General features: G+C 43.7%; 1 protein-coding gene across 1 annotated transcript in view; it reads right to left on the bottom strand.

Moving 5' to 3' along the window:
- Positions 1–24,051, bottom strand: part of LAP3 (leucine aminopeptidase 3) — a 73,710-nt gene that overhangs the window by 9,008 nt on the left and 40,651 nt on the right. Inside the window, exons 9-11 of the mRNA XM_030191223.1 lie at positions 19,498–19,586; positions 3,735–3,837; positions 2,815–2,894 (exon numbers count right to left, since the gene is read on the bottom strand). Coding sequence (XP_030047083.1) covers positions 2,815–2,894; positions 3,735–3,837; positions 19,498–19,586 — 272 coding nt within the window. The remainder of the gene's footprint in view (positions 1–2,814; positions 2,895–3,734; positions 3,838–19,497; positions 19,587–24,051) is intronic.

The following is a 24,051-nucleotide window of genomic DNA, read 5'->3' as shown; positions in this document are numbered from 1 at the left end:
GGTTATAACTTTATAATAATTTTCTGGTGACATAGGAAAATGTGGGAGAGAGGTTCTGGAAGCCAAATTTAGGATCTTAGGTAGAAAGTTCAAATCCAGATCATCTAGGGTAGCATTTTCTGAAATGCTACCTGTTCCACGCACAGGGCCCAAGGGACAGGCAGAGCTCCGAGTCTCAGTGCATGGATGAGACGATGGTGCAGGGAGGAGCGTTTTAGATTTGTTAGGAACTGGGCAACATTCTGGGGAAGGGGGAGCCTATTCCGAAAGGATGGGCTCCACCTTAACCAGGGTGGGACCAGGCTGCTGGCATCAGCATTTAAAAAGGAGATAGAGCAGCTTTTAAACTAGAAATGGGGGGAAGGCCAACAGTTGCTCAAAAGCGCATGGTTCGGGATAAGGTATCTTGCAAGGATACCTCACAAACAGGATAGATAGGGTTTCTGGATAGTGAGGTTGCACAACAGACCGTGGTAGGCCAGGTGCCCTTAAATACAACTAAAGATCAGACAAAAGATGGCAAATCAATAGTGTCAAGTACTAAGTATCATGCAAACAGGAACAACAAACATACTCTGAAATGCTATATGCAAATGCTAGGAGTCTAAGAAATAAGATGGGAGAGTTGGAATATTTTGCACTAAATGAAAAATTGGATAAAATAGGCATTACTTAGACCTGGTGGAAGGAGGATAACCAGTGGGACACTGTCATACCAGGGTACAAAATATATCGTAGTGATAGGGTGGACCAGACTGGTGGAGGGGTAGCATTGTATATTAACGAGAGCCTTGATTCAGATAGATTACAAATTCAGCAGGACACAAATCACACCTTTGAATCATTGTGGGTTGAAATTCCATGTATAAAAGGGAAAAGAACGGTGATAGGAGTGTACTACCGTTCGCCTCACCAGAATGAGCAGGTAGATGCATTAATGATAAAAGAAATCAGAGACGCAAACAAAATGGGGAATGTGATAATAATGGGTGACTTCAATTATCCAAATATAGACTGGGTAAATGTAACATCGGGACACGCTAGAGAGGTACAATTCCTTGATGAAATCAAGGACAGCTTTATGGAGTGGCTGGTGCAGGAGCCGACGAGAGAAGGAAAAATTCTAGACTTGGTCCTTAGTGGAGCGCATGATCTGGTGAGGGACGTTATGGTACTGGGGCCGCTTGATAACAGTGATCATAATATGATCAGTTTTGATATCAACCTTGAAGTAACTATACACAGGAAGGCAAATATGTTAGCGTTTAACTTTAAAAAAGGAGACTATGATAAAATGAGAAGAACGGTTAAAAAAAACCCTAAATTAGATCCTACAGTGGCTGTTAGATCTATCTGTTAATGCTGTGGTACAAAGCTTTTAAAACTAAGTGGAAAAGACTGTGGAGATTAGTTGTTAAAATTTGCTTTTTATATTTTTATTTTTGCCTAACACTAACCTACAAATCTTCCTTTAAACCCCAATCTTTAAGTTCCCAAGCACAAAGCAAAGTAGCGTTCACTTACCATTACCAGAGAAGTGTCCTCTTCTCTCAGAACTTCTCAGAAAGAAAGTTCAGTGGGACCTTTCCTCTTTATATAATTTTGAATCTAAGGGGCCTCTTTTAAACAGGCTCTTTGAAGCTGATTCAGTTTCTAAGCAAAACAATCTGATCACATCTTCTCACCAAGGGACTCCAGATATGGTGTTCCACAAGATTCCCCTTTATCACCCATATTATTTAACATCATGATGGATCCATTGGGTTACTTAATGGAAGCTCATGAATTTAATTCCTTCATCTATGCTAATGACATCACAATTTACATTCCTTTCAATAAGGAATTACAAGAAATTCTAAATGAGATTAAAATCTTTTTAGACTTGAAGGAATCTTGGGCATCCAAATTCAAGCTCAGACTTCAAATTCCAATCCTAGCTTTTCTGAGAAAGGTCTTGTCACATCTCCTTACTAAATTCTATAAATGGCGCCTAAAAAATTGGCACACAAAAAAAATTGCACTTGGCACTATTCTATAAATTGCGCTTAAACTTAGGCACCATTTATAGAATATATAGGAACCATGACTACATTTAGGCGCGATCCCGTGCATAAATTTATGCATGTAAAGTTTAATTCCAATTAGCACTAATAATTGCTTAAGATCTCAATTATAGGCACTAATTGGCTCATTATTCGATTCAATTGAGCATGCTTCCAAATTTGTGTGCGCAATTTTTAGCAACTTTTATAGACTTTGGGGGATGGTGTACAATCTTGTATTAAAACATGCTATGTCTAATGCGAACTGAAACTATTTGAGCTTTTCCTTCACATCTCTACACACATCTGGTTCAAAGGCACTCCGTAGATCTTTTTCCCATTTTTAAAAAATCACAAACCTGAATTAAAGTTTTGAATAGCATTGTATTAACAGAACCCCTCATTTTAATTGTTCCTTTTTCTGAAATGTCTTTTCAGGGTAAAACTTTAGTTTTGAGTTTTCCCATACTGTCTCTCTTGTTACTGATCAATCTGTTTATACATTGGCTAATAAAAGCAAAGCTGGCCCTGCGGCTCCAGGAAGCAAACCACCTTAAGTAAAAAATAAGCATCTTGTCTCCCACACCAGATTGACTCACACCAATAGATCTCTGAGAAATGGGGATTTAAAAAAAATAATAATAATAATGCTTTAAAAATGGACTTCTATAATACTACTCCCTAATTCTTCATGTTGTTTTTCTTGTAAAAATGGTAATGAAAAAGCACAAAAGAATCTTTACAAACAATAACGATTTATTTCAGTAAATACCTCATACAGGTGAGTCCAAAGCCAGGGTGAATTAGTAAAAACACCAGTTGCAGCCGATCCCAAAGCTACATCCATGGCACCTGTAAAATTTACAACATTAACACATACTGGGGCTCATGAAATGAACTTTAGCATGCATGGTAAGGCCCTCTTGTGCATGCTAAAACTAACATACTATGCAGGAAGGTCTTACCATGCACTTTAAAGTTAGTGCAAGGACTACATACATATAAGCCCAGACCTGCAAATTAAGAAACATCATATGCAAATGAGGAATACTCTCTTTTCATGCTATTTATCCAGACCTTGCTAAATGGACACTTCAACACTGTCTAGAACATAATGTTAACTTACTAATATGGCCATCTTTTTTTTTTTTTTATATTTATTTTTGAATCAGCACTGCAGAGAAATACATACGTACAACTACAAGGAATAACAACCAAAACAGTGTCATAATAATCCAATAACTATATACTAAGAATAAGCTAAAGCCAAAATCCCATTCTAAATGCCTTATTGTAAAGAAAGATGGGTTTATTTTTGAAATGCTCAAATGTCTGTCAGTGTGTCTTTCCTGTCACCTCTCACTCTACTGTTAGGGGCAAGGCAGGAAGGGAATCATTCTAAGATATTTCCCTTTTAATCTGAAATCAACATTTTGCAGTCAATTGTAGTATCTACAGTATAAGTGACTGTATAAGCTCCATAGTCATATGACTAAGATACAGAACTGTCGACCTTTATCCTTCAATATGGGTTTGATACAGCACACCGCAGAGTGCTAAAAATCACAAATTCCTGCAGGCAATCTATGGCTACCTACAAACAATTTTATTACTGGTTATAGCCTTGCCTACAGAATTCTAGTGAAATGTGTAGTATTTTTAGCGATCTGAGAAGAACAAGGAGGAAATTACCTGTTAAAGTTGCAGCATTTATGATTGCCTTTGAATCAAACTTGTGTGCATAACAAAGAGCATCAGCCAACAACAACCTTCCTTCTGCATCGGTGTTATCAACCTTTGCATAAATGATGAAAGAAAGGCCAAGATATGTTAGGCACAGTCTAACAAAAAGCTATCAGAAATCAAGTTGTGGTACCATGGTTATAACACTAAAGAAAATTCATGGGATACAAGTTATAATCAAATACAGTTATTGTGATCTTTTGCCAATAAATGTATCTCCCTATGCTACAGAATAACGTGGAGGGGCATAATCGAACGTCGCCGGCGAAATAGGTCGCTGGCGATCTATTTTGGCGGCGGTGCAATAGCTGGCCGGAACCGTATTATCGAAAAAGATGGCTGGCCATCCTTTTTTTTCGATAATACGGTGTGGCCCGGCGAAATGCCTTGGATTTCGCCGGGTTTGAGATTGCCGGGTGTGTTTTTCTGCGATAATGGAAAAAACTGCCAGCGATCTCAAACCCGGCGAAATCCAAGGCATTTGGCCGTGGGAGGAGCCAGCATCTGTAGTGCACTGGTCCCCCTCACATTCCAGGACACCAACCGGGCACCCTAGGGGGGACTTAAAACATCTTTTATAAACAACCAAATTTGCTTCCAGGTGCATAGCACCCTTCCCTTGTGTGCTGAGTCCCCCAAATCCCCCCCCCCCAAACCCACTGCCCATAAGTGCACACCATTACCCTAGCCCTAAGGGCTGAAGGGGGGGCTCAACATTACCCACCACAAGTGGAACAGGTAGGGGGGATGGGCCTGGGTCTGCCTTTCTGCAGTCCACTGCAACCAACAACAACTGTTCCAGGGACCTGCATACTGCTGTCAGGGTGCTGGGTATGACATTTGAGGCTGGCACACAGGTTTTGTTTTTAATATTGTTAGTGTGGGAGGGGGTTGGCGACCACTGGAGGAGTACGGGGAGGTCATCCCCCATTCCCTCCGATGGTCATCTGGTCAGTTGGGGCACTTTTTTGAGGCTTGGTCGTGAAAATAAAAGGACCAAGTAAACCTGGCGAAATACTGATTATCGCCGGGTTTTATTTTTCCATTATCCGCAAAAGCCAGCCATCTGGTAGCCACGCCCACCCATGTCCCGCCTTCACTTCACCGCCGACACGCCCCCTTGAACTTTCGCCGGTGAAGCGAAGGGAAAGCAGCGATGCTGTCAAAACAGAAGCTTTCGATTAAACGGATTTCGCCACTTTTGCGAAATCGCCGGCCATCTCCCGATTTATGGCTGGCGATCACTTTTGAAAATAAGCTGGATAGTTACCGTTACCACAAATATGCCATGGTAAACTGCAGTGAATCCATGGTAATGGCAGCACTCTAAAAAAATTTATCGTGGGTGTGAGAACAAAACTTTTTACCGCCCTGCGGGATCGGTAAAAAGTCTTTTTCCAGCGGAAAAAAACAACAACCCCTTTCCTCCCTGCGGGTGTCACTCAGATATTGGAGTCACTTACACTTTCCCTCAGTCAGCCAGCATCATCAGCGATTCACACGAGCCAGCTCAGTGGCCTTCCTCCTGTCAATCCTACTCTCTCTACTGCAACTTCCTGCTTAGCTTCAAGCAGGAAGTTGCAGTAGAGAGGGCGGCACTTGGTAGGAGGAAGACCATGGGACCAGCCTTGGTGAATTAATGGAAAGTGTAACACGGGACGGGGGTGGAGGAGAAGAGTGCTGCGTTCAGATGTCAGCTGTTGAGTTGCAAGTGTTGTGCACAGAGGAGTCCGGGCCCCAAGGATCTGAGAAAGAGGGGAGAGTCCAAACAAGAGTTAATGTATGTTTCCAGGCAGAAAGTGTTGAACAATGCAGATTCGGAAAGTAATTTGGAGATTGAAATACTCGAGGTATAGCAGAAGGTGGGAAGAAGAGTTATTGATAGTGCTGTAGAATCATAAACCCCTTAGAGGATATCATATTGTTGGGGGGAGGAGAGCTCCTTCCTCCATGTTTCTAGAGGCTGCACCAGTGTCTACTGTGGGGAGTTTATCTAAAAAAAAAAAAAATACAGTAACTGGATTTTTTCTGGACTGTTGGTGTCCTTGGGAAAATCTGTTTGTTGGTTTTAGCCCCTGGATATAAAGTCACAGTTGCAGGTGACGGAGGAAGCTTTAGCACAGTGTTAAACAGGAACCATAGATCTTTCTCATCCTGTGGATCAGGTGATGGTAGTTCAGCCTAGTTTGATTTGGGATAAGAATATGATTCACAGAAGGTTGGAAGATTTTGATATTATATTAAGTGTCTAAACTTGAGAATGGTCGGTTTTTCAGAGTCCAATTTGCCCCCTCAGATCTCTTCAAGAAATAATTGTATAAAGTTTTAAAAATTCCTGTAGAGTGTGATCAGGCAGGGAGCGAGGGTTGGGAAGCAGGAGAAGTAGGGAGGGGGAAGTAACTTGTGTTCCCTAGGGGCTCATTTTCAAAGCACTTAGACATACAAAGTTCCATAGGTTACTATGGAACTTTGTAAGTCTAAGTGCTTCGAAAATACGCCTCTAAACCGCCACGGGAGGACAGAGCCAAAAAGGCCAGAATCAACAGTTCTGGGCCAGTTCGGGAGAGCAGCTTGTCTCCTTCCCCACTGAAGTCAATGAAGCTGAAAGAGTACAAGTCCCAGCAGTCCTTGAGAGAAGAACCTGGTAGGACCAGGAAGGGCTACCCACACTACGAGTCCCAGAATCCTAGGGGAAAGGAGGAGGATCTGGGAGGGCTTGATGAAGGGAATAGGAAACAGTTGGGAGGTGGTGATGAGGAGAATGGAAAGCAGCTGGTGGGGAAGGCTGTAGAGGAGCCCATGGACTGGCAGTCGAGGGAAGGTGAAGGAGGATTGGATAGAGAGGAGACTTCAGAAGGAGAGCCCATGGACATTTCAGCCTTAGCTCAAGTAAAAGGTGGGCAGGTAAAAGGGCTCATGGTAACATGGTTCTTTGACTTAATGAAAGGGGGAAATAAGTGGCTACAGAAGCAACAGTGGGTGAAGGTTTTCAACTGGGGTCATGTGCGAGGTTGTCAGATGTTAGGGACTGACAGAGAATGGGTGGGACTCTTTCATCTCCCAAGAGGTAATAGAAGGGAGTGAAGAGAAGGACTGTGTTGGAGAAAATAAAGGGAAAAGAGAAAAGGAAAAGATAGGCTTGTCCTGTCTTCAGCTTGCTAGTTTAAAACAGGAGCTCAGTAAAGTAAAGCAGGAATTGGATGCACTTAAAGCAGCTTCTATGACTGCACAGAATCATACTGCACAGAATCATTCCAACTTCTCACCACTGCCTCAAAGGATAAAACCACCTAAGAATAGATGGTTCACGGTAGGCTCAGGTAGACTACGTTAAGTAGCACAGAAGCAACCGCCCTCACAAGTGTTGCGCCCCTACAGAATTCTTTTGCTCCATTACAGCACTGTGATGTCCCTGAATATAGAACTGAGGCGGAAGAAAAAGCAATGAAGGTGAAACAAAAAGATATGAAGGTGCACAAAGAGAAAAGGAAAGGAAGAAGCGATATGGATCACCTTAAAAAGAGATGATAGAACCTCTGTCCACGTGGGTGTTGTCTACAGACCTCCAACACAATCGGAGGAACTAGATAAACAGATATTCAAAAATTGGGAAAGAAGAGAGAGGTGCTGTTGCTAGGCGATTTCAATCTGCCAGATGTAGATTGGAAGGTTCCATCTGAGGAATTGGAAAGAAGTAGAGAGATCGTGGATGCTTTTCAAAGTGCTATGCTTAGACAAATGGTGACGGAACCCACGAGGGAGGGAGCGATGCTGGATCTGGTCCTCACAAATGGGGATAGTGTGTCAAATGTCCTAGTGGGTGCCTACCTGGGCAGCAGTGACCATCAAACAGTTGGTTTGATATAACAGCTGAAGTGGAGGGCGGCCACTCAAAACTCAAAGTCCTGGATTTCAAGCATACTGACTTTAGTAAAATGGGGGAATACCTGAGGAAGGAGTGGAAACAGCACCATTCACAGAAGACAGTGTGTATGAACAACTTGAAAATCTAAAGGTGGACAAAGCCATGGACCGGATGGGATCCACCCTAGGATATTCAGAGAGCTCAGAGAGGTTCTGGCGGGTCCTCTTAAAGATTTGTTTAATAAATCCTTGGAGATGGGAGAGGTTCTGTGGGATTGGAGAAGCGGACCTTACGAGACTGGGAGACTGGGAGTCTAAATGGCAGATGGCGTTTAATGTGAGCAAGTGCAAAGTGATGCATGTGGGAAAGAGGAACCCGAATTATAGCTATGTCATGCAAGGTTCCACGTAGGAGTCACGGACCAAGAAAGGGATCTAGGTGTCGTCGTTGATGATACGTTGAAACCTTCTGCTCAGTGTGCTGTTGCGTCTAAGAAAGCAAATAGAATGTTAGGTATTATTAGGAAAGGAATGGAAAACAAAAATGAGGATGTTATAATGCCTTTGTATCGCTCCATGGTGCGACCGCACCTCCAATATTGTGTTCAATTCTGGTCGCTGCATCTCAAAAAAGATATAGTGAAATTAGAAAAGGTGCAGAGAAGGGCGACGAAAATGATAAAGGAGATGGGACGACTTCTCTATGAGGAAAGGCTAAAGCGGCTAGGGCTCTTCAGCTTGGAGAAAAGGTGGCTGAGGGGAGATGATAGAGGTCTATAAAATAATGAGTGGAGTTGAACAGGTAGATGTGAAGCGTCTGTTCACGCTTTCCAAAAATACTAGGACTAGGGGGCATGAAATGAAGCTACAATGTAGTACTACTACTACTACTATTTAGCATTTCAATAGCGCCACAAGGCGTACGCAGCGCTGCACAAACATAGAAGAAAGACAGTCCCTGCTCAAAGAGCTTACAATCTAATAGACAAAAAATAAAGTAAGCAATCAAATCAATTAATGTGTACAGGAAGAAGGAGAGGAGGGTAGGTGGAGGTGAGTGGTTACAAGTGGTTACGAGTCAAAAGCAATGTTAAAGAGGTGGGCTTTCAGTCTAGATTTAAAGGTGGCCAAGGATGGGGCAAGACGTAGGGGCTCAGGAAGTTTATTCCAGGCGTAGGGTGCAGCGAGACAGAAGGCGCAAAGTCTGGAGTTGGCAGTAGTGGACAAGGGAACAGATAAGAAGGATTTATCCATGGAGCAGAGTGCACGGGAAGGGGTGTAGGGAAGGACGAGTGTGGAGAGATACTGGGGGGCAGTATCTCTCCACAGTATTTCTCCACAATGTAGTAAATTTAAAACGAATTGGAGAAAATTTTTCTTCACTCAACGTGTAATTAAACTCTGGAATTCATTGCCAGAGAATGTGGTAAAGGCGGTTAGCTTAGTGGAGTTTAAAAAAGGTTTGGACGGCTTCCTAAAGGACAAGTTCATAGACTGTTATTAAATGGACTTGGGGAGAAATGCACTATTTCTGGGATAAGCAGTATAAAATGTTTTGTACATTTTTGGGATCTTGCCGGGTATCTGTGTCCTGGATTGGCCACTGTTGGAAACAGGATGCTGGGCTCGATGGACCCTTGGTCTTTCCCAGTATGGCAATACTTATGTACTTAAGAGCGGATGTGGTCCTTCTTCACAAAAGTGGTGATAGGGAAGAAGCTGGAAACTACAGGCCGGTAAGCCTCACTTCGGTTATTGGAAAAGTAATGGCAGCTATGCTGAAGGAAAGGATAGTGAATTTCCTGGAAGCCAATAAGTTGCAAGATCCAAGACAACATGGTAAATCGTGCCAAACAAATCTCTTTGAATTCATTGACTGGGTGACTGGAGAATTGAATCATGGGCGTGCTATAGACGTAATCTACTTAAATTTCAGCAAAGCTTTTGACACGGTTCCCCACAGGAGGCTCTTGAATAAACTTGACAGTCTGAAGATAGGACCCGACGTGGTGAACTGGATTAGGAACTGGTTGACAGACAGACGCTAGAGGGTGGTGGTTAATGGAATTCGCTCAGATGAGAGAAATGTGAGTAGTGGAGTGCCTCAGGGATTGGTGCTGGGGCCGATTCTGTTCAATATATTTGTGAGTGACATTGCCGAAGGGTCAGAAGGTAAAATTTGCATTTTTGCAGATGATACCAAGATTTGTAACAGAGTGGACACCCCGGAAGGAGTGGAAAACATGAAAAACGATCTGCAGAAGCTAGAAGAATGGTTTAAGGTTTGGCAATTAAAATTCAATGCAAAGAAATGGAAAGTGATGCACTTAGGGAGTAGAAATCCACGGGAGACGTATGTGTTAGGCGGTGAGAGTCTGATATGTATAGACGGGGAGAGGGATCTTGGGGTGATAGTATCGGGGATCTGAAGGCGACAAAACAGTATGACAAGCCGGTGGCCTTAGCCAGAAAGGAGGTGTTGATGTCCCTCTACAAGTCACTGGTTGAGGCCCCACCTGGAGTATTGTGTTCAGTTTTGGAGGCCGTATCTTGCTAAGGATGTAAAAAGAATTGAAGCGGTGCAAAGAAAAGCTACAAAAGTGGTATGGGATTTGCATTACAAGATGTATGAGGAGAGACTTGCTGACCTGAACATGTATACTCTGGAGGAAAGGAGAAACAGGGGTGATATGATACAGACGTTCAAATATTTGAAAGATATTAATCCGCAAATGAACCTTTTCTGGAGATGGGAAGGCGGTAGAACTAGAGGACATGAAATGAGATAGAAGGGGGGCAGACTCAAGAAAAATGTAAGGAAGTATTTTTTCACGGAGAGAGTTGTGGATACTTGGAATGCCCTCCTGCGGGAGGTGGTAGAGACGAAAATGGTAACAATTCAAAAATGCGTGGGATAAACATAAAGGAATCCTGTTCAGAAGGAATGGATCCTCAGAAGCTTAGCGGAGATTGGGTGGCAGCACCGGTGGTGGGAAGCGGGACTAGTGGTTGGGAGGCGGGGCTAGTGCTGGGCAGACTTCTATGGTCTGTGCCTTGAAAATGGCAGATATAAATCAAGGTTAGGTATACACATAAAGTAACACATATGAGTTTATCTTGTTGGGCAGACTGGATGTATGTTACTATGTTACCGTACAGGTCTTTCTCTGCCGTCATCTACTATGTTACAATGAGAAAGACTATTTACCTGGGGTTTGTGAATCAGGGGACTGTGACTATATTAAAAAGGCAACCAGACCTGGGCAGTGGGGGGGGGGGGGGGGGGGGGGGGCAGGGGATACAAGGGGCCTCCTCTCCCATACGGGGAAGGGGAGAGCCAGCAGGCTGAAGAGGATTTCCTGCAGCCTGAGAGACACTATTGCCTGACGTATAGGGTCGAACTTTGTGGGAAGTCCAGTGTAAAATAGAACGTCTCCACAGCAGCCTAGGCAGCTGCCTGGGTCTGAACTGAGTGCCCATTTGGGGGTGCAGAAACTGGACAATGGGCCCGGAGGGACAGGCACGGGGGACTGTTACTGTTTTTCTCCTTGCAAGAGGACGGCTCAGCTGGGAGGACTGAGGAATTACGGTGTCCTGTGGATTACAAATCTGTGAGGGCCCCGTGGGGTCACAAGAGGCATATCTATTCTTGGCTAAAATCTGGTATGTTCCTGTGAGTCTTTGTCTAGAGAAGGAGAAGGGAACCTATCTATGGACAGCCTTGACAGGTTTTCCACTGGATAGATCAGGAGGGGAGAAAGCAGAAAGATCCACTTTGCTTGTTGTATTCGAATTCCGTCAAGATAGGAACTCTATTTTGCTTCTCCTTTCTACAACCGTAATGTTCATTTTATTGGTGAAAGGATTTGGATTCACCCATATTAATGTAAGGTGACTCTAGATCAAAGGAATATTCTGATCCTGAGGCACATTTCCTGCTTTATTTCCCTTGTAAATGCATTGTCTCCAGGCAGGCAGAGTCCACTGAGGAGTATGGAAATTCCATGGGTTTGTGACATCTTTATATTTTGCACAGTACAGGAGTAAATGCATCTCTTTCTATATCTCTGGCATTGCACTCAATAACTGTTGGAGGCTTGTGCAGATGGGGGTCAGAGCTCGTGGGGAAGGAGACAAAGCTTGCAGAGATGGGGACAAACTTGTCCCCATGTCATTCTCTACCTTGTGCCTCAGTTAGTTCATTGGGTAAAAACAACTTGGACCATCATCGTTCCCACGGCTGTGGAGTCAGTACCTAAACCTTTGACTCCGCGATTTTTCTACTGTCTGACTGACTCCCACTCTGAACCCTACTCACATTAGGCTTTAAATATTTTGTTCTGGATCTAAAGTACTGGTAAATATAACTTTAGATCTAGGACAAAGATATATGTATATATACGTATTACATGATAAATGTACCATATGTTTGTTTTTTAATTTTGAAGCTGGAGTTGGTACATTTTTTTCTGACTGACTCTACAGCCCTGGTTGTTCCTTCTCCTATTTGGAAGGGTTCATATTTTTCAGATACAAGACACATACACGTAAGCCAATCACTCCAAAGGTGGCAGCTCATATGTTTCTAAAAGTATTACAAGTACAATATGCTCATTACAGGCTGATATACAGCAAAACACGCTTCGAAAGTGCCAGACCCTTTCGAGAAAAACTGCATTGGCTCCCAATTAAAGAACGGATCATCTTCAAAATCTGCACTTTGGTCCACAAAATTATATATGGCGTAGTCCCAGGATACATGATAGACCTTATAGATCTACCAATAAGAAACAGAACCGAATCATCACAATCATACCTAAACCTCCATTACCCAAATTGTAAAGGACTTAAATACAAAACAACTTACACATCCGGTTTCTCCTACATACGTGCACAACTATGGAATGGATTCCCGAAAGCTGTGAAAACAATCCAAAACCACCTGAACTTCAGGAAATCACTAAAAACCAACCTCTTCAAAAAGGCCTACCGCAACGATCCTACGTAAACCCCTTCATCCAGCAACACAGCATGACTAATGATCGTACTGGACAACATACAATATCCATTCCTCCTGACTCTTTACAACTACCTCATTCGATCACTATATAACCTTGTATTTGTTCTCAACCGACTTGGTGAACGACTTGACGGTACTATGTAAGCCACATTGAGCCTACAAATAGGTGGGAAAATGTGGGGTACAAATGTAACAAAGAAATAAAATAATTTATTTTATTTATTTAAAAACTTATATTCCGCTCAATCCTAAAGTTCTTGGCGGATCACAGTTGTACATACACAATTCATTTTTTCAACAAACCCTATGACAAACATTAACCAGTTTCAAAGCTTGATAAATACCACCTTCATAATTCATTTTTCCACACTCTGGTATGCCTGCATAAATAGAAGTTTACAATTCTCTTTTAAACTTAGACATGTTTCTGATCTTTCTTAGCCTTAAAGGCAATTTGTTCCAAAGCAAAGGACCCATATCTAAATTCTTCCAATCTTACTACATGGAAAGAAGGAACATCCAGTAACTCCTACAACATACGCTATCTCGGGGATTCCAAGATGGCCGCACGCACTTGCGACTAGCTGCAGAACTTCCCTTACTTTGTAATGCCTAAGCGTCGACGAAAGGCTGCTGCCCGAGCCCCCCCAGCGCCCTTCCACAATTCATGGACCGATGGATCGGTTTGTTCAGCTGCAGAGGGTTGATGAAAAGATCAGGATTGGCTCGAGGCGAAGAGCTGGCGATTTAAAGGAATTCTCAGCGTCTTTCGGGCCAGATACTACACTAAGTCCCGAAGGTAGAGCTCCGCCCCCGCAGCCAATGGCAACAAGTTCCCTGCTTCTAGGAGCGACGGCGTCTTCCCAGAAGGGTGAAGTGATGTCATTATCGCTGGGGACCCGGATTCAACGCTTGGAACCGAGAGAAAGGAGGTTAATACCTCCAGATGAAACTTGTTTGCCTGCAGTTGCTGCGGAAGATCCGAAGACGTTTCGAGAGAGGAAAGCTGAAAAAGAGATCCAGTTTCCTACTGGCCTTACCACCAAACCGAAGGAGGTAACACTAGATTCATTGTGGGATCTTATGTCCCAACTGGGGCAAATGTCTCTCTCAATCTATTAGTGAAATAGAACAAAAGATTGAAAAACAAAAAATAAAGGTTGACAAAATGACTCCCAGAATGGAACAAGATTTAAAGAAAATAGAAAATGTACAATTTTCAATTCTGAAAGATGTTTCCAGTTTGAGACTAAGATCTGAAAATTTTGAGAATTATATAAGGAGTCAGAATCTACGTTTTATTAATTTTCCTTATATTCCAATGATAAAACCTGGAGATATGCTGAAAAGATATCTAATAGAAAATGTATGCATACCTGAGTCAAACTTACCACCCTTAACAAAGGTTTTTAATTTACCTCAAAAATTAACAGAACAACAGCAACAACAACCGGAAGGGAAGAATTCGGATATTTCTGCTTTCTTAGAAACATTGGATACTGAACTGGCCACGGCTGCAACTTTGGTCGCAACCGTGGCTCTACTTCCAGATAAACAATGGCTATTCCAGATGTTTTTTAAGCATAGGGAGAAGCCATTTTTAGGCTTACGTATTTCCTTATTTCTCAAGAGACACACAAAGAAGAAGGAAACAATTTCTCATAATGAAACCGGCAGTAATACAAGCAGGTGGGATCTTTTTTTGAGATACCTCTGCAAGTGCATAATAAGGTTTGGTACTACTAAATATATCTTTATAGATCCATCTCAGCTTTCAGTACACATCGCCTCCAAGACAACATCTGGAACTACATAAATAAAGTAACATCATACCCTTCGCATTTGCTATTTCCTTGTTTTTTTCCTTTTTGATTCCTCTCTTTTTGAACTTGGAATCCAACAATAGAGGACTTGAGTGATATTTGTAATACTTTAAGGAAATAATTTGAGTTTAAAAATTTCTTTATGTATCACTTTCTCTCAAGAATGTAAGCTTGATGACAATATTGTATATAATAATAATAATAAAAAAAACAACATACGCTATCTACTGCAAAGTTAAGGAAAACAAGTAGTAGGGGAAACATTCCAGCTTAGATTTGGGCACGTGTGGGTGTAGGAATGTTTTACAACTTAGATTTGTAGAAGGTGTGGCAGGTTTTGTGTGGCATTGTGAAGGATGTTGTTTTGGCTCTGTTTAAATGCCTCTGAGCAAATCTCTGTTTATACTCTAAATGGAAAGCAGGAACATCCAGTAACTCCTATAACATAAGCTATCTACTGCAAAGTTAAGGAAAACAAGTAGGGGAAACATTCCACCTTAGATTTGGGCACGTGTGGGTGTAGGAATGTTTTCCAACTTAGATTTGTAGAAGGTGTGGCAGGTTTGTGGTGGCATTGTGAAGGCTGTTTTGGTTCTGTTTAAATGCCTCTGAGCAAATCTCTGTTTATACTCTAAATGGGTTTGTTTTGTACAAGACAGTAACCAACCACACACCTAGCGCTACCCAGACAGTTAATCTTGCAAAGCCAAATGACTCACTGGCTGTGGAAGTGTAAGTAGTATAACCTGAGCTAAGCAAAATCCCTGTTAAAACATTCTTTGCAATCAATGAACGGCTCAAGCCCCATTAATCTGCTGGACATTCCCATTTCAGTTTACACTACATTCTCTGGCAATGAATTCCAGAACTTAACTATATTTTGAGTGAAGGTACAGCCTATTCCTGATGCAGGCTCCTTGTAGAATTCCGACCTCATGTTCGGCTCTTGGAGCTTCAATTTACAGGATTAAATCTAGACAGCCAAACTCAGTATACATCCCAGGATACTGAGGGAGCTCAGGGAGGTCCTGGCGGGACCTCTTAAAGATTTATTTAATAGATCTTTAGAGACGGGAGAGGTTCCACGAGATTGGAGACAAGTGGATGTGGTCCCTCTTCTCAAAAGTGGAGACAGGGAAGAAGTGGGAACCTACAGACCAGTAAGTCTCACGTCAGTGGTAGGAAAAATAATGGAGTCGCTGTAGAAAGGAAAGGATAGTTAACTTTCTAGAAGACAACGGGTTACAGGACCTGAGGCAACATGGCTCTACCAAAGGAAAATCCTGCCAAATTAATCTCATTGACTTCTTTGACTGGGTGACAAAAGAAATGGATGAAGGCCGTGTGCTCGATGTAATGTACTTGGACAAGCTGAAAGGGCTCAACTTACGACTGAAAGTGGTGAACTGGATAGAAAACTGGTTGACCGACAGGTGGCAGAGGGTTACTTTGCACCTTTGCACAGATTCAGATGAAAAAGTGTTACAGTAACCGTTGACTCAGTGCAGCGTCCGTGAACTATGATCTATTGTGGCGCTGTATTCACATATTGGGAATTGAGTGAAGACCAGTAGTTCTGTCCACACCCAATCTAAGTAGTTCTAACACTTGTTCATATAGTGTTTGAAAGGTTTGCTACTAAAAGACAATATTTGGCTGGAGGCAGGGTGTGCGATGATGTGAGCAATGTGTGTATATGCTTCTCAATTCTTTGGGTTACAGTAACACACCAAAAAAACTGAGCACAAAATTATTCATTTAAACAGTTGTTATTTTTTTGGTTATTTTTTATTTTTTGAGTTTGCACAAATTTATATATTTTTAGTATGTTGTTTTGAATTATGGTTTCTGGATTGTGACAAGGCTACATCCCAGATGGATTGAATGAAGCAGCAAAACCCTGAACTACATCTCCAGTCCTAGCAGTGCGAGCCCAGGGGATAGGCAAGCTGGCCATAAACCGTCTCTGACCACAAGAGGGAGGGTGAATGAAGGAGCCAGTTCCCCTGGACTAGAGAGTTGCATGGGGACAGAAATCCTACCCATCCCCGCCCGTCCCTGCTGGAATCTTACCCGTCCCCACCCATCCCCGCTGGAATCTTACCCGTCCCCACCCATCCCCGCAAAAATTAAAACCATTCCAACCCGTCCCCACCCGTCCCCGCAAGAATTTAACCCATCCCCACCCATCCCCGTAAGAATTTAATAGTACATAAAAGAAAGTTCCAGTCAGCTCCCTTTCTGGATTTGAGCCACAGCACTGTAGGCAAGGAAGGAATAGAAGTTGGAACTTGGAACACTCTGGTGCGCACATGTAAGATTTGTCTCTGATTCACTGGCAGTGTGTGCTGAGGATGAGTCCATTCACGCCACATGCACGCGCCAGTAGGTCAGGTGACATCTGATTCTCGTGCCTGTGTCAGAGCTGAGGTCTGTGCACCAGCCTGGGAGCAAAGAGGATTAACAGTAACATAGTAAGTGACCTCAAATAGACCTGAACGGTCCATCCACTCTGCCCAATAGTCACACTCATGATCAATTCATCATTAAATCAACGAGTGTGATATTATATACTTGATTATGGTCTTTCTTTCGTGTTTCTGGAACAAAGACCACAGGAGTCTATCTGGCCCCATCCTTATGTTCCAACTGCTGGAGTTGCCATCGAAGCCCACTCCAGCCTATTCATGTTCTCATTTGTGGGACACAGACCGTAAAAGTCTGTCCAGCACTGTCCTTATGTTCCAGCCACTGAAGTTGCTGTCTAAGCCCTTTCCAGCCCATCCTACACCAGATTGACATGTATGAGACACAGACCATACAAGTCTGCCAGGTATCAGCTCTAGTTCATCACAGCCAGAGTCGCCATCTAAGTGTCACTTGACATATCCACACACATGCAGCCATTTAAGGTTAGCTTTTATATAACTTCCATTTTCTAATTAGAGATCCTCTGTGTTCATCCCACGCCTTTTTGAATTCCGTCATCATTTGTGACTCTACCACCTCCTTAATGGAAGACTTTCCACATTTATGCTGTTAAAGCAAGGAAGAAGAGGAGGAAGAGACAGCACTCAAATAAATTGGTATTCGGTAGATGAGAGGCTGGTGCAGGTGCAGCTTACACTTGCACGAGAAGCCCACAGAACTGGTTCCATCCCCGCGGGAACCCCGCAGGAACTGCCTCCGTCCCCGCGGGAACCCCGCAGAACTGCTTCCATCCCCGCGGGAACCCCGCAGGAACTGCCTCCGTCCCCGCGGGAATCCCGCGGGTTCCGCGGGATTCCCGCGGGGACGGAAGCCGTGCAGCTCTCTACTCTGGAGTGAAGTTTTGTTTATTAATCTGGAAAATAAAGGAATGTTTTGAAGTATTCCCTGGTGGCAGTTTTGTGAAGATCTGGCTATTCGTGGGAGGCAGCTTCCTCCCCCATACTGGAGCAGCGGGCCCGTTTATAGGATATATTCATCAGTTAAAATTTAATGCCAAGAAGTGCAGAGTGATGCATTTAGGGTGTAGAAACCTAAAAGATAGATACCGAATAGGAGGGGAGAGATTAGTAAGCTCGACTCAGGAGAGAGACCTTTGGGTGTTGGTGTCAGAGGATATGAAGGTGAAGAGACAAGGTGGCGACCGTGGCTAGAAGGATGCTAGGCTGCATAGAGAGGGGTATAATCAGCAGGAGGTGTTGATGTCCCTCTACAAGTTGTTGGTGAGGCATGTAAAAAGACTGGAAGTGGTGCAAAGAACACCTACGAAAATGGTATGGGATTTGCACTGCAAACCGTACGAAGAGAGACTTGCCGACCTGAACATGTATACCTTGGAGGAAAGGAGAAACAGGGGTGACATGATACAGACGTTCAAATATTTGAAAGGTATTAATCCGCATACAAACCTTTTCTGGAGACGGGAAGGTGGTAGAACTAGAGGACATGAATTGAGGTTGAAGGAGGGCAGACTCTGGAGTAATGTCAAGAAGTATTTTTTCACGGAGAAGTTGGTGGATATGTGGAATGCCCTCCCGCGCGAGGTGGTGGAGATGAAAACGGCAATGGAATTCAAACATGCGTGGGATAAACCCAAAGGAATTCTGTTTAGAAGGAATGGATCTATGGTATCTTAGCGGACATTGGGTGGCGACGCCGGTATTTGGTGAATAAAACCAGTGCAGGGCGGACTTCTATAGTTTGTGTCCTGAGAAAGGCAGGGACAAATCAAACTCGGGTATACATATAAAGTATTAAATACCATATAAAATGAGTTTATCTTGTTGGGCAGACCGGATGGACCGTTCAGGTCTTTATCTGCCGTCATTTACTATGTTACTATATTAGATTTAAACCAAGTTGCAACCTAGGTGATTAAGCTGATTTTCAGCCACACCTGATCTGACCACGATTTGGCCAGCTAAATGAGGTGCTTAATAGTACTTTGAAAATCTACCCAAATGTACTCTTACTATTGCATACTTATGCAAAAGCCCTTGTAAGATGATTTTAGGATTGAGAAATATGCAGTATTAAAAAAAATATATAAAGATTTTATATACTAAAGAAGTGTTGGTGATGAAACCTCACATCTTTTGTTAATATAATTTTATCAATTTATCATTCAGGTTAGTATTTATAACTTGCATCCAATGGTTTGTTTTTTTAAACACCAGCTGTGGCATTTAAAACATTTAACGTATATGTAGCACTGAATATGCAGACATATGGCAGTGAGATTTAGCTATCCATACACGTAAGTGGTTAACATTAGCACACAAAACTTAACCAACTTGGTTATGTGTCAGCTTTGATTAAAGCATCCACCATATGGACATGCTGAATATCACCACTATCTGTACATGTTTACGGAATACCTCTGCTGTGCCTCGGCACTATATAGGTAGTGCCAGGGTGTTCAGAAAGAATTTTCAGCAGCACTATCCATAGATAAGGCACTTATGCATTTAGCAGCCTCCACTGTTTAACATTGTGCATAAACATATATTCAACTGACCTGAATTGTTTTTCCATTTTTAGCCTTGACAACATCTCCTGGCTTGTTTGCCTTGCCACTAGGCATGTTTTCACAAAGTGGAGCCAAACCTTTTAAAGAAAAACAAACAAAAAAACATAGAAGATGACAAACATCTGTCTTAGCTATTTATGTATCATTAGTCTTAGTATGGGGCCCTTTTCCTAAGCTGCGCTAAAATGTGGACTACGCTATTTTTCACGTGTGGGTTTCCCATGTGCTGAGGCTACTTTTAGCACAGTAGTAAAATAACCACAATTTGTATTTTCCATTAATGACTACTTTCCCATTAGTGTGTGAGTGTGAGCCCTTGCTGCCACCATTAGTGTGTGGCGATTTGACGATTAGTACAGAGCACACTTACTCTCTGCTCCCAAACAAAAAAATATTTTATAGCATGGGACTCACACGCATTGATCCCAGCACTTCCGCAGGTTGCCTGAGTGTGTCTCCAGTAGTGCATTTTTAAGGTGCACTACTGGGGACACACCGCTTAGTAAAAGGGCCCCTATGATTTTACTACTGATTCTCTAACAGTGCTCATAATTTTAAGTCCCAGGGGCTGGTGGTGGTTCCTATCAACTCTAGCTGAGGCTTGCCTACCCTCACCAGTACCCACTCTCTTTCCAGCTTCTCCAGAGGCTTGCTGCCAGTGCCGCCTCCAGAACAGTTCTGTTTTCCTTCAAGGTGTATTTGTTGAAATAAGCACTGTGTCTGAAGATTTTTTTTTAGACTCCCTTGCATTTTGTGGAAGCGCCATTCCCCTCACCCTACTCCATTGATCTTCCTTTAGGACTGCACGGCTCTCAACAATATTTGAGCCACAAACTGCGAAGGCACACGGGTGCTTAGGCTGCACCTATTTTAGCTTTCCCAAAAGCTGCCACACAAAGTTACCTGCTCTGTGGCAGAAGAAACATTTGCATTAATAATATTAAAAGTCACTTATCCAGATAGCACCTGCCAACCAAGATATTCAGAGAAACTATTGCTCCACGGTATAACCTGGTACCTAAATTTCATTGCTATTTGTGTGCTAAAGAATACTAGCACTTACGTGAGTAAGTGTATACTTGCGCATGTAAGTGTTAGGTGAGCATCCAGTGCTATTCAATAAATGGTGGGTCCAACTCACTCAGGGCTAGATTCTGTACATGGTGCCTGAAAAATCCGTGCGGTAAAGTGCTCTGCCCATATGTATGCCCTCCCTTGTGTTTATGTGCTATGCCACTTATAAGCAATCTTACCGAAGAGCGCTTAGGTGTCCTGCTAGGACTTATGAGTGTACATTTATCTGCGTGCTAGTACTCTGTAAATATATACACTCAAGTGGCGAGCAAATGTTAAAACCCTGTTATACAATTGCTCTTCACCTGGATAGTGCTTCTGAATATCCTTACAGGCCACCTTGGCACTATCCAGAGATTATAAAGATAGTATAGATATTCAGTCCGCTCTCAGGACAACCTTTCTGTGGTACAAAGTTATCCAGATAACAGACTGAATATCACCACTGTCATGTTCAGCATCAGCCACTGTCTAATAATGACACTGAATGTACAAATATTTTTTGACTGCCATAGCTGGCGTTTAAAAAAAAGGATTATGGAGGGGTAAAGGGTCATTTCTTTATTTAAAAGATTTATAATCCACACATCTACAACCCTGAGTGGGAAACAATTTACATTCATCCACACCACCTTTCTGTGGTACATCCAAAGTGGTTTACATTTATTATTGTAGAATATTTCTCTTTCCTAGTGGGCTCACAATCTCCATTTTGTACCTGGAGCGATGGAGGGTTAAGGGTTAAGGGTAAGGGTCATGGATTTGATATACCACTTTTCTGTGGATACAACCAAATCGGTTTCAATATACTATATGCAGGTACTTTTTCTGTCCCTAGTGGGCTCCAATCAAAGGGGTCCTTTTACCAAGCTGTGGGGAAAAAGGGCTCTATGCTAGCAGCGGGGGCCGTTTTTCCCACGCGCCAGGGCCGTTTATCCGGCAGACAGAAAAAAAAAAATGGCCACACAGCAAAATAGCACTTACCGTGTGGCCATGTGGAAGGGAGCCCTTACCGCCACCCATTGAGGTGGCGGTAAGGGCTCCCAAGCTAACCCGGCGATGCCTGATTACCACCGGATTATCACCACGCAAGTCATTTCAGGGGTTTTTCTTTTTCCCCTGGAAATGGTGCGTGCTGGAGGTCGGACTACTACCGGCTGCCATGTTGGGCCGGCGGTAGTCCCAGAACAGCGAGCGTTAAGTCCATGATGGGCTTACCGCTGCTCTGTAAAAGGGCCCTTAAGTTTGTACCTGGGGCAATGGAGGGTTAAGTAACTTGCCCAGGGTCACAAGGAGCTGCAGTGGGAATCAAACCCAGTTCCCCATGTTCTCAGACCACTGCACTAACCATTAAGCTATTCCTCTAAGGGGACATTGAATATTGACCTATTTGTGCACATAAGTGCTAGTAAGAATCAATATTTGTTTTTGGGGCTGCGGAGTTAACATGTTATTTACTAGTAATGATTTAAAAAAAATAAATCACAGTAAAATTAATCGAACCTTGTCGTCATCCCCATCCCCACCCCCACCCCCTCACAGACCTGCCAAGTCTCCAGTTTCACCACTATCGAGTTCTAGCCAAGGAAGCAGGCTCTCATACACACACACACATATACCAGGAACAGGAAGAATTAGGGGTTTCAGAGGATGGGCAGACTGGATGGGTCATATGGCCTTTATCTGAAGTCATGTTACTATGTTTCTAGTAGCATCAGGTCACATGATCACTGGTGCATGTGGGAGTGGGCAAGGTTGGACCTTCATGTGCAGACTGCTTGAAAGAGAAGCCAATATTATCTTTGCACCACTGCAGCTGCTCTCAGACTCCGATAGGCAGAGTACTAAGCAGCTGACTTGAGTCATTCCACAACCAAGACCACTGTGTGGCTCACATTGTGGATTGCAGTCTGCTCGCCACAACCTGTGCCTGAGTGACACAGACTACAGGGCAACCCCAGACCAGGCCACAGCCAGCCTGCTCCACCCACCTACCCAAATGGATTGGATTGTTGCTAAGCACTGTGCCACAGCTCAGAGCCACCTATGGCGGGATGGGTGTGGGGGGAAGAGGCGAGAATAAGATGCTGGTAGGCTGGAATGGGGGGAGAATGGAGAGATGGAAGAAATGTTGCAAGGCACGGTGGGGGTGGGGAAGGAGAATGGGGAGATGGAAGATATGCTGCCTGATAGAGGGATGGGGGAGATGGGGTAAATATGTTGTATGCTGGAAGGGAACAGGAATACAGAGGATGCTGGATAGGGGGCAGAAAGAGAGAGCTTAGATTTAGTGAAAATCTGGGTAATAAGGCTGGGGAAGGAGAGATTAATAGAGAACGGGAGGGTTGTGTTGAGGGAAACAGAAAGCTGTAGGTAGATGTAAAAATATAGGAGTGTTAGTTTTCTCTACTGCTTCTGATATTGGTATTTTAATTCAGTGCTTTTTTTGTGCCAGTACACGCCCTTTTTTACCTCCTGAGTCCTCCTCTCACTGCTCTTGTTTCCTCGCTGCCTGCTTGAGTGTCCAGGTCCCCGATCAATCAGTACAAGACTCAGCACCAGCACACTCAGCCTTCGAGCCTATCCGCTCATGGAGGCCCTGTTGGTACCGCCTCTCTGACGCATGCGTGACGGGTCAGAGAGGGTGGAACTAACAGGGCTTTCCTGAGCACATGGTATTGGGCGCAGTCTTGTCAGCGCTGGTGCTGGGCCTTGTACTGGGTGATGCTGGGGGCCCGGACTCTCAAGCAGGCAGGCAGGTAGTGGGAGAAGGATGGGCGTGGGGGAGGGGAGAATCGCTGGACATGGATGGCAGGGGAGGACGGTGGGAGGAGAATCACTGGACATGGATGGCAGGGAAGGACAGGGGAGACAGGAGTATTGCTGGACATAGATGAGAGGGAAGGGAAGAGAGGAGAATCGCTGGACATGGATGGGAGGGGAGGGCAGAGAAGAGAGAATCATTGGACATGGATGGAAGGGGAGGGAAGGGGAGAGAGAAGAAATGCTGGACATGGATGGAGAGGAGAGCAGGAGAGCGAGGAGAATTGTGGACATGGATGGATGGAGGAGGAGGGCAGGGGAGAGGAGCCTCTTGCTGTCCTGAAGCTCTCCCTCTCTACTGCGAGCTGCTCAGGCAGAAACAGGGAATTGCATCAGAGGGGGCATATCGCGGTAGAAAGGGAAAGCTTCGGGGCAGCCGGAGGCAGCTTGTGAGGATGGCTGCTGAGCCGGGGCCCCTCTGAGAAGGAAAATATATTTTTAAAGAAGATCGGGAAAGTGAGGGGAAGGGAGGAGGAGATGGACTGTGGTGGGGAGAAGGGGAAGAGATGCCAGGACCGCGGGTCCCCCTGAAGCTGTAGGGTCCTGGGCAGCTGCCCAGTTTGGTTCCCACCCCCCAACACCAGATCTAGTGCTGCATGCAGAATCTGGCTTCTTAGGATTTCAAGTTAATTTTTGAAGAATTGA

This window comes from Microcaecilia unicolor, chromosome 2, assembly GCF_901765095.1.
Source record: "Microcaecilia unicolor chromosome 2, aMicUni1.1, whole genome shotgun sequence".
Taxonomy (NCBI): Eukaryota; Metazoa; Chordata; class Amphibia; order Gymnophiona; family Siphonopidae; genus Microcaecilia; species Microcaecilia unicolor.
Note: the sequence above shows the minus strand (reverse complement) of the source record. Positions and strands in the feature narration are given on the sequence as shown.